Source organism: Python bivittatus, unplaced genomic scaffold, assembly GCF_059951505.1.
Source record: "Python bivittatus isolate LINGU-HERP-01145 unplaced genomic scaffold, Pbiv_v1 ctg000570_np1212, whole genome shotgun sequence".
NCBI lineage: Eukaryota > Metazoa > Chordata > Lepidosauria > Squamata > Pythonidae > Python > Python bivittatus.
In genome coordinates, this window is record NW_028277097.1 from 10,391,381 (window position 1) to 10,406,451 (window position 15,071).

The following is a 15,071-nucleotide window of genomic DNA, read 5'->3' on the forward strand; positions in this document are numbered from 1 at the left end:
CCAATATGTCGCTCGTCTTACAGTCTTGACACTTTGCTCAGTGAACACATTGTGCTAACCTCTCATTTGCTCAATCGTGGTTTGTTTAAATCATAGTGGCCTAGGTTTGAAAAACATACTACTTCATCAAGCATGGGCTACAAAATATAATGGCTTGATTCAAACAAGATGCGAAGCCGTGGTTGAAAAGCCCACATTATACCTAAATATGTTGGCAAGGGCATCCTCACAAGGGTGTCAAAAACTCAAAATGGAATCTTTATTTACAAAAATGGCCCTTTTTTCCCCATGGAGGGCATATCCACTGAAACACAGTATTTTACCAGAAAATTAACCCCACCCCACCCCCATGATATTTCTATTATCTTAGTGGGGCTTTTGTGGGACCCAAGGTTATTGCAAAGCAGTGAATTATATTTGTTTTGAATCATGTTAGCTTCCTATTTGTTTATCCTTTATTAAAATAAGTTGTGGTTGTTGTTTTTTTAAGTCAGGCGGTACAGGAAATCTAGTGACTAGCAAGCAAGGGCTGAGAGCCCCCAATAACACATTCAAAATTCTCAATTTGTTTGCAACCTAGCACCAAATGAATAAATAAATCCTACCCTACCCCCTGTTTGCCCATTAGGTGGCAGTGGGTGCAGCAATATAGGAATGACAGCCAGCAGTTTTACTCTTCTGGCTTAACCCTTGAAAGGAAACACTCTCTCTCAACCTTACAGCAGCTTTGCAACCGTTTCCTAACGTATTGTACACTGTTGGAGATTTGCATTCATCTGGGGCCTTTGTTAGGGAAGATGTTCGTGAACAGAAGCAGTGCTGATAATCAAATGTTAATAATTCTGCTAATCGATTATGTGCCATTGAGTCATTTTGGACTCCTAGAAACCACACAAATAGATTATTTCCATGAAGATCTGTCCCTAACCAAGTCCTTCAGGGCCTTCCAAAAGTGCAATTCTGCTAATAATTATTGTTAATACTAATGAAGTCTTAACTGCTTGTTGCTTCTTTAAATTTTCTCATATTTTGCGGGGACTCTATTATTTTACATTTTGGAGTGGTTTGAGGTTTGGGGTTTTACAATAGTTTTGGTTATTTCTCTAAACAGTGTATCCTAGAGCAGGGCGTGCATATTGTGTATTGCTGCACGCCCACAAACACAGACACATTCACATAAACAGATGAAGCATTATGAAAGGCTGGGCGCAGGAAAGAGGAAAAAAGGCCAGCAATTGGGCAATACTTGGTGTTTACAAGCACCGGAGGGTGGCATTGTTCTGTTTCTTGCTGCCAAAGTTGGCATATTTCACTAAGTATAAAATCACAAAGTGAGATTCCCTTTGGTTTCTGACACAGCATTCTCTGGGGGGCAAAATCACAATAGCTTCTGACACATTTTAAAAATGCCTACAAAACTAGATGCATGCAAGGGTTTAAAGTTAACTGCAGTTCATTACACAATAACATTAGAACCTATGACAGTGTTTCTCAACCTTGGCAGCTTTAAGATGGGTGGACTTCAACTCCCAGAATTCCTCAGCCAGCCTTGCCAAGTATTCCCCCTCCACCCAGCTTAAAGTTGCCAAGGTTGAAAAACCTTAACGTAAGGTGTGAGAGAGAGGTGGCTGGATTTAGATAGTGACACATTATCTCCTTTCCCCCACAACTCTGGGCCTAGGCAAAAATTATAGGAAGCATCTTCAGTAACAGACAACCTATGCATGTCCTGTTTTAATTTCAATTTCTTTTTCTAAATACAGAAGGAAACAGGAACATCTAAGTACCATTGCATCATTCATGTTGTGGTCACAGTGCATTCGACCTGTTCACGTGGCCTCCGAGTCACTTTTTATGGCTCACAAGAATACCAGGGAAGAGTCAGAGCTGCAGGACACATGTTTCTCAGTTTGTGAGGCTGTCTAAAAAAGATTGCCCCAAAGCTCCCTGCCCATTTCAAGGAAACTGAAAGCAAAGGCGGGGTGTTGGTATTGTCTCACTGGCAAGGTAAAATGATAAGCACACAACTCACAAACAGTGGGAGCATAACTGCTGAAGATGGGCATTTGCCCATCTGGCTACCAGGGGCTAAGGATCCTTCCTTGGGGCACCAAGAGGCAGTTGACCTTCCCCACTTGCTTGCTAAAGCTTTAGGTTTAGCAGAAAGTGGGGCTCATGGCCTATCTAGGGTAACCTTACTCCCTTGCCCTTCCAGGGTACCTCAGGGAGAGAGACCCACTGATCATGGCCAATAATGGGGCCCAGAAAACCAGGCAGGGTGATGACCTGGGGCTGGCTGGGGTGGGAATTGGGAGGGAGGCCCCTCTGCCTGGAGTTTTCATGCCACCGCATTACCACTGGGTTCCCGGGAGTCTGCTCTGCAGATCCAACGGCTTCATTCAGAACAGTGTTTCTCAACCTTGGCAGCTTCAAGACATGGACTTCAACTTCCAGAATCCTGGAAGTTGAAGTCCACGCATCTCACAATTGCTGAGGTTGAGAAACACTGATTTAGAACTTTTATACGGCTGCCATCTCAAACAACGGTTCTTACCAGTGCGTAAAAAGGCTTCCGTGTTGCAGCTCTTGTAATCAGGCAGTTCTGGTGCTGCAAATAATTTTCCAGTTTGAGTTTGAGATCCCAGCTCTAAAAGTTGCTACAAAACTCTTTGCTGTTGTAGCATGTTAACATGGTTCTCCCCCAGAATAGGGATCTAAATTAAAACCTTTACTTTTAGATTACTTTTCCTTATTCATTTCCATTTCTGAAACCACACTTAAAAAGTTTCAAAAGCTCTGGAGCAGAACAGAACTTTACTGAAGGTACTTTTTAATTGTGTTTATATGTTACCTTTTCTTTGGGAGCTCAAGACATACAGGGCATCGCCCCTCATTTTATCTCCAGCAACATTATCCTTGTATGGTAAGATCCACTGAGAGAGAATGACTGATCTGAAATCACTCAGAGACCTCAAGGGTAGAGATCTGAAGCTGCGACTCCATAATCCAAGACCAGAAAATTAGCCTCTACATTGCAAGTGGTGTATGTGTGGCTCTCCGGAGGCTGGAGAACAATTCCTGGCAGCCTAAGCCAGCATTGCCAATAGCAAGCCACATTATGGGGCTGAGTGTCTCCAAGATGGCGGTCATAAAGTGAAGATTATGGTTGCAATTGTGTGATCAGTGCCCTGCACCTTTTAAAGTCCATTGCATGCGTGTCACATGTAAAAAAAGGGATATGGTTTTGAATGCACACACACCATTTTTACTTTTTTGACCACCCACCCCTGTGTAGATGCTCCAGATGTTCAGTGCCCTCTGGAAGGCCAAAACTACTTATGGTGCAGAGTTTACATCACTGGATTTTGACCAGGGAGATCTGAATGGCAGATGGAATTCCATCTTGCATTCACATATATAAGCAAGATGGATTACAGTTGGAACAAATAAAGGTAGAGTCACCTAGGCAAGTCAGTTAATAGCCAGCAAAAATAAAATCCACCCTTCCTTATCTCTATTTGCTTGGCTTTGGAAATCAGGACATCGCCACCTGGGGAAAAAGTCCTTGTATTTGATCTCGACACAATGAAGCCTTGAAAAACTGCAATCCAGGACACTTTATCTGGAAATAAACCAGTGGGGGTTCCTTCTGGATAGATGCTCATAAGAGCCATCGCTATCCCAGAGATCGTTATAAGCACAGGTTAACCCTCGCTTTAAAATAGAACTTCAAGCATTAAGAGGCTGCTGTTAACAGCCCTGCAGGCTTTGGATCTGGACAAAAGGATTTGTGCTGGTGGCAGTTTCACTCAGAAATTCAAAATTCAGTTCCGTAAGTCTATGTAGCTACTGTTTCTCGGTCAGCTGTTTGTCACTACCAGCTGAGACATAATTTTTCTCCCCCTGAGTAATTTTTTACCCCTCCAGGAACAAAGGATAGATGTAGGTAATAAAACTAACTTTATCATCTAGGCTCTCTGAGTCACAGTTCACAGCAATTACACTCATGTGCCGGGAAGGGTAGCAATCAATCATGATGACACACCCGCCATCTTGAAGATTTTTACACATACCCCTGTGGTGTTCCTCATCCTCTTTCGTAGGCCCATGGCAGAGTTCTGCACTGCTTACGATTCAATTCCAAAAAACCACACCTGCTAAAAGCTTGCAGACAAGAGCTCTATTTGCATGTCCCACCACCCTGGAAAACTTTTGGGGAACTGATTCCAATGCACTGCATAAGATGCATTGGTTTCACCCAACACTATCAACTTAATCTGCCTCCATCCCTGAGTCCATGACTCCACTATAAATGCAGCAGTTTATTTCAGGAGCACCCATGCTTTTTGGAGGCTGGAGAGGGGCGAAGACAGTTGAGGAGCAGCATCTGCACGAGGTGGTTGAGAAAGTCAAGTGTGCAATTGAATACAACAGGGTAAAGGCCTGGCTACTTTTTATGGGCATCGTGGAGCTTCCTTTGCATCTTTATGGCTGCCATCTTGATTTTTTGATCATACCCTGCAGATGCCCTTGCACTGGAGGAAAAATTAAAAGTTGGTCATCCCAAAGGTTCTGGAAGGTGCCGTGTTGAGAGGAGGCTGATGTAGGTTGGTGAGGGACCCTTCGTCCCGTCTACAGCGTAAGACAGCCAGTAGAAATGTCCACGGGCCATGGTTAAAAAAAGTCAAGAAGGCAGTTGTGATGGCACAGTTGAAGTTCTACGTGGCTTTGATGTACATTGCACGCACAAGACACATAAAAACCAAGTGCAGGTTCAGTTACGCCATCATGGCCATCGTTTTGACTCTTTTGATCACAGACACCTCTGCCAGCCAGACCCTGTTCTGCCTGGGGACCTGCTGGGCTGAAACTGCTGAGAATTGCAAATCTGGAACCTCCTTCCCGTAGGGGGAAGGTGGGCTGATAAGAAAAACCAGTATTGCAAGCAGTTGTGCCTCTGCCCCAGGTGAAAATCTTATTTCCGGAATTAGCTAGGCTGATGTGTCATTATTTTCCATATGGTTTTGTTACTCTGGTCTCGTTTTTTTAGGCGTACAAAGACCGTTCAAAAAATCAATTAAGAAAAAAAACCTCCCAGGCTATAAATAGTGTTTTGCTTTTTTTTGAAGGAAGCAATGGCATGCAAAGCTAATCATAATTACCTCCCAGGAAGAGGCAAATGTTTGCTATGCGTTTATCTGCAGCTCAGTAGGGCAGAGAAGAAAAGGACCATGCAAAATGGCATCCAGAATGCTGCCATTCTCTTTTTCCTGGGCACTATACCCCCTCAGCCCAAATTTCACCGTGCTGTTTCCATTCTTCCCAGGAAGACCACACAGTGATGGCTCCAGGTATTTCCTTCCCACTCCCCCAGTTACTTAGAACCAGCAAGTTGTCCCAGTTAGTCCCCACATTCAAGTCCAAGAAAAAAACCAGATGATTTTCGAACCGTGGAGTCCTTGGGGTTCTCTGAGCTTGGTTCTTTTCTTGCAAATGTTTCATGACCCGGCTCGGTAAATGAATGGTCATGAAACGTTTGCAAGAAAAGAACCAAGCTCAGAGAACCCCAAGGACTCCACGGTTCAACCCTGAGCTACATATATTCATCTCTATTGATTTTCGAACCGTCATTCCCAGACCAGGCTGTCTCTTCATTTACGTCAATCCCTGTAAATCTAGCAAATGGTTGTTGTTATCATCACTGTCACCGCTGCTACGTAAATCTTGTTGTTTCAACCCACTGGCGATTCCAGTGGGGTGTGCAGGCGATGGGCGGGGTGTGAAAATCTGTAGAATATACCAGGTGATACGACAGCATCCTCTTTTTCTGAAGGTAGGAGAATAGATAGTCAGTTGGTTGCTTTATATCAGTTTTTTCAAACTTGACCACTTTAAGATGTGTGGGCTTCAACTCCCAGAATTCCCCAGCCAGCCATGCTGGGAGTTGGAGCCCACACATCTTAAAGTGGCCAAGTTTGAAAAACACTGCTTTATATCCTGCCTTTTTTTCAGGAGCCAAAACAGCCTTCCCACCTTCAGTTTTTCCCCACAACAACAACCCTGTGGGGTAGGCTGGGTCGGGAGAGACAGTATCTACCCAAACTCCCCCAGCGGGTTTCCACTCTTGCTGTCTATGTTGCACTAGTTCAACACACCAACTCCCACACCACCTTTCCTCTCTCCAGACAGGGAATGGGGCCAGGCGGCAGGAGACACAGGCTGCTGACTCTCTCTGCCACGCAAAGGCTGAGAAGTGGACTAGCAGGTTATCCACTGAGTCATATCTAAGGCTCCGAGGCTCTTTATTTAGTGCACATCTCCCGGACTGTGAGAAGCATGACGCGGTGTGGCTATTAAAGTAACAGGGAATATTTATACCCTTTTCGGAGCAAGGCGTGGCTGCCCGAAGGGCCACCTATAAGTTAATTCCTGTTTATTCAGTAGTGGGGGGGAGCGTCCCAGAGAAACACCCTCCTCAGCTGTTTCCAAATCACCAATCGCTGGGGAGGGCCATTCCCCAGGCAGAAGCCAGCAAGCCAGCGTGCCAAGGCAGGAAGTGAGAATGGCCTGAATTTGGTGCACTTTGAACCGATACCGGAAAACAGGAAGCTCGAGAGCGGAACAGCTGTCCCAGAGTCACAAGAGGTCAATGAACTCCCTTGAAAACAATGGCAGGTAGATGATGGAAGGACCGTCCCTTCAGCTGCTCTGGTGCTGACAGACCAGACTAGTAACACAGGTGGCCCTTTGGGGAGGAGGGGCAAATCAGGATTTCAGTGGCCCAAAGTCACGGAGAAGGTTGGGTTTTCTGTACAGCACTTTAAGAACGAGTAGACTAGATAGATAGATGGATGGATGGATGGATGGATGGATGGATGGATGGATGGATGGATGGATGATAGAGATAGAGAGACAGAGAGAGCTGATAGATAGATAGATAGATAGATAGATAGATAGATAGATAGATAGATAGATAGATAGGGGATAGAGAGACAGAGATGATAGATATAGATAGATGATAGAGATAGAGATAGAGAGACAGAGACAGAGACAGAGAGAGCTGATAGATAGATAGATAGATAGATAGATAGATAGATAGATAGATAGATAGATAGATAGATAGATAGATAGATGATAGATAGGGGATAGAGAGACAGAGATGATAGAGAGAGAGAGAGAGAGAGATGATAGATAGATAGATAGATAGATAGATAGATAGATAGATAGATAGATAGATAGATAGATAGATAGATAGATAGATAGATGATAGTGATAGATGTTAGAGAGATAGAGATAGATGATAGATAGGTAATAGTGTTGATTAGTCAACACATAAATACAGGGCTTGCCCAACTGGGCATCTCCACCTGTGCTGGAGCTGGCACCCCAGGCTTCTTACCCAGACAGGGATCCCCAGCTTGAGTTGAGGGGATTGCGAGAACAGGTTCTAGGTGCTCTGACAAAATGGCAACCCAGCAACCCATCCCTTCGAAAAACAGCTGCCAAGGGGAAGATGACCAGCCACAAAGCACTGCTTGATATGATTGGTCATTCATGTGGAACCTTCTGTCCTGAAGGTCTTCCCTTCTATCCCTGCCAGGTGTTTGTGGGGAGGGGGTCAAAAAGTCAATATGGCTGCTGCTCCATGTGACCAAAGCCCCATCCCTTTTTGACACATGCTGTGTCCCGATGGGCAAGAGACTGAATGAGGCTGTGTTGGGTGAGGGAGGGAGAAAGAGAAAGTACCGGGGCGGGAAGCTGGACACTGGGGGATGGCATAGCCAGGACTGGGCTTCCAAGGGTCTCCCTGGAAGACGTCTGGCCCGGGAGGCCCTTCAGCTCTTGCTCTGTCACCAAGCTGCCTTCTTCTTCTGGCTTTTGGACTCCAACTGCAAGCGTTGAAACTGAGCATTTCCTGGCTGCGCTGTTTCGATGGCAGCACAGCCAGGAAATGCTCAGCGGTCAGGATGTGCCAGATATGACTCATCTCCCTTGATTTTGGATCTCTTACTTTGTTACCCACTTGTCTGGAACTAACGAAAGTGCCAAGGGAGGGGGTATCAGGAGGAAACTGGAGCCATTTCACAAGGAATAGGTGTGGCAAAACCTTTCTCCTTGGACCCAGAAGGTGAGAACTTCTGTTGGAGAGCCAATGGGGCCAGTTCAGTGGCCATGGACCTAATGGGGATAAGAGCTCCTGAGATCTCCTCACAGGCCTCACTGATTTTTTTTTTTTTAATCTCATGCTTAAATGGGAGCTGGCCCTGCCCTGCAAGAATAGCAGCAATGTCTGCCAAACCTTTGCAGCCTCATAGATCTGCTAGGCAAGGGGGGCTGAAGGGGTGGGGAGATTTCTCCTCAGTCCCCACAGAAGACACAAAGCGATGAGACAATGGCTGTCAGGCTGTTCTGGTTTGATCCACCCAGCCTGATAAAGCAGGCCGTTGCCAAAGACACTGCTGCCTCCTCTTCCTCCTGCACTACTGGGTGAAGCAGGATGCACAACTGAGGCCCCAGAGGATTGAGGGCAGCCCCCAACACCTCTCCAAAAGTTACCTGAAATTGTCATTTTTAACATGACTGAGTAGAAAAATGATGACATCCATTGGAAGTAATCATAATAGTTTGATCAGTTAATTCAACTTCAGTTATGTCAAATCTAGATACCTCCTGGCCTCAACCACCATTGTGGGGAGGGTGCCCCCCTAAAGATAGTAATCAAAAGCCTATTGTGGCAAACTCCTGGGTTCAAGGAAAGGCTCTTCTTGGAGTGACAAAAGTCCTGCATTTCCACCATCTGTACACAGTGCCCCCCCCCCCAACAATTGGCACTCTGGGGCTGCTGTCATCAGTTTCTGCAGGGTGTGTGTATGTCATCCCTCAGGTTGAGTTCAAGTCTACTGACTACATGAAGACATCCATGTAGTTTTCTTGGCAACAATATTGAGAGCGGCCTTCAGAATTGACAAGACAGAGCGTCATGATGTAAGCTTTACCCCTTTGAACATATATACCATCCCAGTGCACACACAGAGTTGCATCATGGCCCTCTTCTGCCATCTTGCTGATTTTGATCCTCTCCCAGATGCTGTTGAATAATTAAATGGTTGGCAACTGCCTTCCCTGCGATTGTTTTTTTTTTCCAACTTGCTGATCTAGCCTTCCAGCTTTGGACCTCCTGGTGGTTTCCCATACAAGCACCAGCCAAGTCTAACCCTCTCAGCCTTTAAGATCAACCAAGGTCAGCTAGCTGCAGTCACCTGCTTTGAATTACAATAGGAAGGTTGGTCTGGTGGGAATTAAGATTTATTGTCTTCTCCAAACAATAACAACACAATTTTCTTCCCGCGCTTGTTATCTCCCCTCTGATAAATGTTCTGTTCTGGGAAGAGGATTATGAGGTTCTAGCCTGAATTAACGTTTGCCCGGATGGATAAGGCAAACTCTTCCCAAGGGAGTCTGCCATGTATGGTTTCGCGTTCCTGCGAGTAGTTTAAGTGTGAGAGCTGCTGTGAGGCTACAACGGTGTTAGAAGAACAACTACGCTCTTTGGGAGCCACACCCAACCTGCACATTCCAGATCTGCTGAGACTACAGCTTTGATCGCTGGGAACATCAGAGGCAGCCCAACAGCTCCAGATTGCTCTGGTTTGAAGAAGACTGTCCAAAAGGCAGATACCATGTGTTGTCTTGGGTTGAACCTCCCTGTCCTTACTTGCAATGGGAAACTGGCAGCTGGCTTTTATAGCTGGTAGGAGGAGGATTAAAAAAGGCAAGACAGTGGCCACGTTTACGCAAATAAAGCCATCCTCTTGACTTTTTCTTGACACCCTAATCCCTGCAGATGCGCCAGCAAGCAGAACTCTCTAAAAATCTTGTATAATAGGGTACTATCGGCAATCACAGAAAGGTGGAAGGCATATGACTGCATGTTCAAATTCCATGGAAATTATATTCTGGAGCACTTTTTTTTTTTGAACTAACAAATAAAGTTTATTAACTTAACAGCTGCCACACAGAAGGAATAATTTTTAAGACATGGACAAAAACAATGATTCTTCTGAAAAGCTATGTCATGTATGACATTTGCAAGAAAGCTGCCACATGAACATAACCCTCTATGGATGTGTTGTAAATCCACCTTCCCCAATAGATGTGTTGTAAACCTTCTATGTCTGTTGCTGTAAACCCATCTTCGCCAACTTGACAACCTCCAGTTGTATTAACTTCCATGCGGAGACTTCACAGGCAGCATGACCAGCGAACAAGAATTCTAGCATTAAACACCTAAGCTTAGCAAAACAATATATTGTGCAATACTCCCATATAAAAACATGCAAAGAAAAAAATGTTGCCATCAGGAGGTCAAAAAAGTCAAGATAACAGATCCATGTAAAGATTGGATAAGGCTTTGACCAGCTGTCATAGCTGCAATCTTGACTTTTTTGACTCCTCCCATGGACAACCCTGGTTATCGTCAACAAGGAATACAAGGATCATATATTGAAAGACCGTATTCTTCAAATGATACTTCATAATGCTACAATCAAAGTAATGCTAGGAAGTCAGTTTTTAAAAATGAACAGTCAAAGAGATTTACAAAAAAGAATACCAACTTTGAGGTGATATTCAACAATTCTAGTATGCACTTTTATTCAAATCAGTCTGCAACTGGGGTGGGGTAGGGATTAGGGAAAATAGCCTGATTTTGATGTAGGTTAGTGTAACAAAAACCAGACTTCTGAGTTACTTATGAATTCAGTTGAAATACCTTTAGAGGATATGTTAAGAATGTTGCAGAATAAATACTGAGATTTGAATGCCAGCTCAGATATTTGCTTGGAACTTAGCAAATCTGCTGAAAACCTTTGGGCTTGATTTCAGAAGTAGCACTTGAATTGTACACGGAAAAGAATATCTACAAGGATCAACTTCTTATACAGTAATTAGTGTATGAAAACAGATCCATATCGAGATCTGATCTCATGTGAATTTGTAGACTGGACTGACTCTTGCCTGTTTCAAAAGTGTCTGGCGCACTTCATCCAGCTGACATATATTGAATAATGCAATTTGTTTCCTTAGTGAAAAACAAGCACATAATTTCACCCCAAAGTTGCTATCTTAATGTAATTTTTGATCTGTATTTTCTTTGCTAAAGCTTATATTACTTATGTAGTTCTAACACTGTTAGGAAATCTATCACTTTTAACATACAAAGAGAACTGTATTTTCTTAACTCATAACTAAACTTGTTCCAATTCATTCTGTAAAGCTAAGAATACTGTTACTTTTACTGAAGAACATTTGACTACATGTTAAAATCTACTCTGATGCAGATTGTTTTGAACATTCATATTGAATATTTAGTTACGTTTAATAACCTGAAAATAAGTTCCCACAAAAATAAATATACCAAAAACATCTTACCCATAGGGCATGTAGTGTAAAGTTGGTATTTCAGCGGTACCAGCTTCACTCTTATAATTTAATCCCATTGCAATATAATTAATTATAAAACCAATGAACATCTAACAAAGTACATTCATTTCAACAAACAAATGTGAATATCTGTAGCTCAGGGTTGAACTGTGGAGTCCTTGGAGTTCTCTGAGCTTGGTTGTTTTCCTGCAAATGTAAGCTAACCACTGAAGATGTTACCTAGCCAGGTAACAAAACGTTTGCAAGAAAACAACCAAGCTCAGAGAACCCCAAGGACTCCACAAAACAAATGCATACATAACATAATTCTCCCACATGTAGGTTTCCAAACTCTAGAAAATAAGAACAGAGCGCAAGGACTCCACAAAACAAATGCATACATAACATAATTCTCCCACATGTAGGTTTCCAAACTCTAGAAAATAAGAACAGAGCGGAGAAACTGATTTGTATTTTCTAAGGAAATCCACACAAAAAATTCATTTTCACTATGCATGAAAGTGCTTAACAGCCAGCACTGCATAGGTTTCCAGATCAGATGGCTGTTTTCAGATTCCTTCATTTCCCAGGGCCATTCAACGTTGTCAGTAAACAGTAAAATCCAGTTTTTTTCCTCTCTCATTAGCTCCATTTGCATTCACCAACAAACTTCCTGAAATGGTGGCTGAAAACATCATATAGGAGCTTTGTTGTTGTTGATGTTGATGGAAACAAGCAACAAAATGCTTTAAAGATTTCATCTCTTCCACCTTATGGAGATTCTCTCTTATAATTCCGAGTACATAAAGTTTGCATCTTCCCAAAGATTATTCCTCCTCTGGTGTTGTTCTTGTTGTTTTTTCAGTTTCCTTTTCTCTTCTTCAAGACCCTCTCAAGTTCCAGGGCAGAAGAGCTTTGAGATCAGGTTCAGAATCCTTTGTTGGAGATTCCATTTGTCCCCAATCCTGCGTAGCTGCAAAGCACACTCCGAAACTGTAAAATACAGAAGCACATTATTGCCAGTTTGCACTGAATATGCTGATGTAATTTTAAGTGTTTATTTCAGCCTCCCTGTTGCAAAGACAGCCCTCCTGACTTAGAATGTTCTGTTGTGCATTGACAGAATTCCTGTGGGATTCCCCATTCAGTTAAATGGAGGGGGATCAATGGATGATGCGTAGCCTCCATTGGTTAAATTAAGAAAGAGAGCCTTCAGGCAGGTGTGCCTAGGACTCAGGCTATAGTAGAGTTTCTCAACCTGGGCATCTTTAAGATGTGTGGACTTCAACTCCCAGAATTTCCCAGCCAGCCAAACACTGCACTAGATACTCTGGCCCACACATCTTAAAGTTGTCAGTGTTGAGAAACATGGGTCTATAGGGTCCTTCACCTTGAGTGTGCATATGAAATGAATCACTGCTATTGATATGTTTCTGCTGAACGTACCTTTTAAAAATTTTTACAAAGTAGAAGACAGTCATCAAAATGACACCCCATACACTTCCTTATGTTGGATTAGAGATCACTTTAACAAAAAAAAGGGGGGGGCAGGCTAGAAGTTGGAGACAGACAGGAAACAGCCCTGAAACAGTAAGAGAAACAGTGACAGGGCTGAGCAGAAATTATGCTAATATCAACTAAGAGGGGGCAGAGTTGGGTTCTACATGCAGAAGATCCCATGTTTTATCCTGGCATCTCCTGTTCAAGAGATGAAACAGGAGAAGATCAGGAAGAGCTCCACAAAAAATCCTTGAGGGCTACTGGCAGAGCAGACATCACTGGGTTGGGAACAATCTCTCTAAGGAACTTCCTATGCCCTGAAAATCCTGCAAGTTTCCACAGAGATAGAATTTCCCATTCCCTTCAGTGGAAGCTGCAGTTCTTTCTCTCCCCCTGCAAGAAACAATAAAGCCTTTGCAAGCAGACTTGAGATCGTCCCTACTCTCAGGCTGTTGGGTCTTGAAAACTGGCCACTACAGACACAAGCTGATGGGGGGAAACCACCCCTTAGAATAACGTCTCTACAGACCATCAAATGTCCTATGCAGTGTTCCTCTAAAATGGTGTGCTGCAAGTGTATGGGGCTACCATGAGTGCTACAATGGGAATTGACCTCTAAGATGTTCTCAGAACACACGGGAGACCTGCTCTAATGTCCTTCTACCATGTTGAACTTTATCCCTTTCTGAATTTTTCTTTCTAGAGTTTTCCTGCAGGTGCAAGGTCCGCTTTTCAGATCATCAAATGCTGATCCATTGGTTGAAACATGAATTGACTGACCGGCTTGTTGGCCGAGCCGGAGCCTGAGCCCCAAGCCACCCAGCCAGCTTTCATGCCTAAGGCAGGACTAGAACTCACAGCCTCCTGCTTTCTAGCCTGGAGCCTTCACCACTAATAAAATGGTCTTCACATCTCTGCTAAATCCCCCTTCCTGAGAGGCTCAGGGCCCCAGCTCCCAGTGAGCCCAGCAGCTCTAAAAGCCTGAATCTTGAGCCAGCAGGTGATCCATAGCAACCGGCTGGGCTATCACCTGTTTCTCCAGGCCTTGGTGATCTTGGGAGAGAAGACGACAGGGAAAGAGGAAAAGGAGAAGAGACCCACTGGGTGAGAATTCTACACTATGCAGTTGAGTTGACAGATTCGAAGATTAGGTTTGGATCGCAGACTCAGACATGTCCTGGGAACGTTCAGGCACCGTCCTCACGCAGAGGGGCGAATTCAAGAATCACGAGCAGATCCTTCAGAGGAGAAGAAACTGCCTGGCTCGGGGTGGGAGGAACCGGGTCGGGGCGATGCCCATCCACGATCGATCCACTTCGCTAAGAAGGGCTGCCTCTCGGCCAGTTAACCCACCCGCTCAGCCTGAGATCGCCCGACGCTCTGGGGCCCCATCTGGAGCGCAGGGACACGAACCCAAGAGGCGCCTCGCCGGGCCAGGCCCGCCCGGCTAGAAGCCATCGGAGGCGGATCGCGCCCGGCTACTACCTGAGGGCGCGGAGTTCTGCAGCGCGGGCTTGCGCGGCGTTTTGGTCGGCATCATTTCGGGGGAGGGGAGGCGCTCGTTCAGCTTTCCTCAACTCGTCGCTTCGAGAGCCCAGTTCCGACAGGGACAGGCGCTGGCCGGCTCCGCTCGCTGCTGGCTCTCCCGCGTAGTGCTGCGTCTGGCGCGGACGCCCGGGGGTAAGGCGAGGGCCGGGGGTTTCCCCATGACGTCAGCGTGGAGTCCTCGCCTCTTTCCCGGGCGAGACTTTCTCCCGTCAGCCAATCAGAGCCGAGTGCCGGGCAAGCGGGGACAAGTCGCTGGCCGGCCTGAGCAGAGGCGAGAGGAGCTGGGCAGGTGGCGGCGCGTCCCAGGCAGCGGAACCGGGCCGGGCAGTGGAGGCGGCCGGCCTCCGACGCCCGTGAGCCTGACTTCGGAGGCCCAGGGGGAAGTCCGTTTCGGGCCCGGAGCGGGAAGAAAAGAAAGCCCACCGGCCCCTGTTCGTGAACGCTGTTCCCCTCCAGGGCAGCCACTGCCAGGGACGCCCCAGGAGCGGCTCGCAGCCCGAGAGGGCCCACAGTGGGAGGAATGGGGAGAGGAACCCCGAAAGGTTGTGTTCACACAACCCTGAGCAGCCCAGGAAACAGCTTAGCGGATGCATTCTAGTAAC

General features: G+C 45.4%; 1 protein-coding gene across 1 annotated transcript; it reads right to left on the bottom strand.

Moving 5' to 3' along the window:
* Positions 1-9,990: 9,990 nt before the first annotated feature.
* Positions 9,991-14,458, bottom strand: PMAIP1 (phorbol-12-myristate-13-acetate-induced protein 1). Its single transcript, XM_088152995.1, has 2 exons — positions 14,407-14,458; positions 9,991-12,414 (listed from the first exon to the last, which is right to left on the bottom strand). Exons 1-2 carry the CDS (start codon positions 14,456-14,458, stop codon positions 12,314-12,316), a joined length of 153 nt encoding a protein of 50 aa, XP_088009121.1. The 3' UTR covers positions 9,991-12,313.
* Positions 14,459-15,071: the final 613 nt, after the last annotated feature.

Coding starts and splice junctions, on each gene's coding strand:
- PMAIP1 (XM_088152995.1), bottom strand. CDS start 14,458: ATGCCGACCAAAACGCCGCGCAAGCCCGCGCTGCAGAACTCCGCGCCC. Junction 12,415..14,406: donor GCAGAACTCCGCGCCCTCAG/GTAGTAGCCGGG, acceptor TGTATTTTACAG/TTTCGGAGTGTGCTTTGCAG.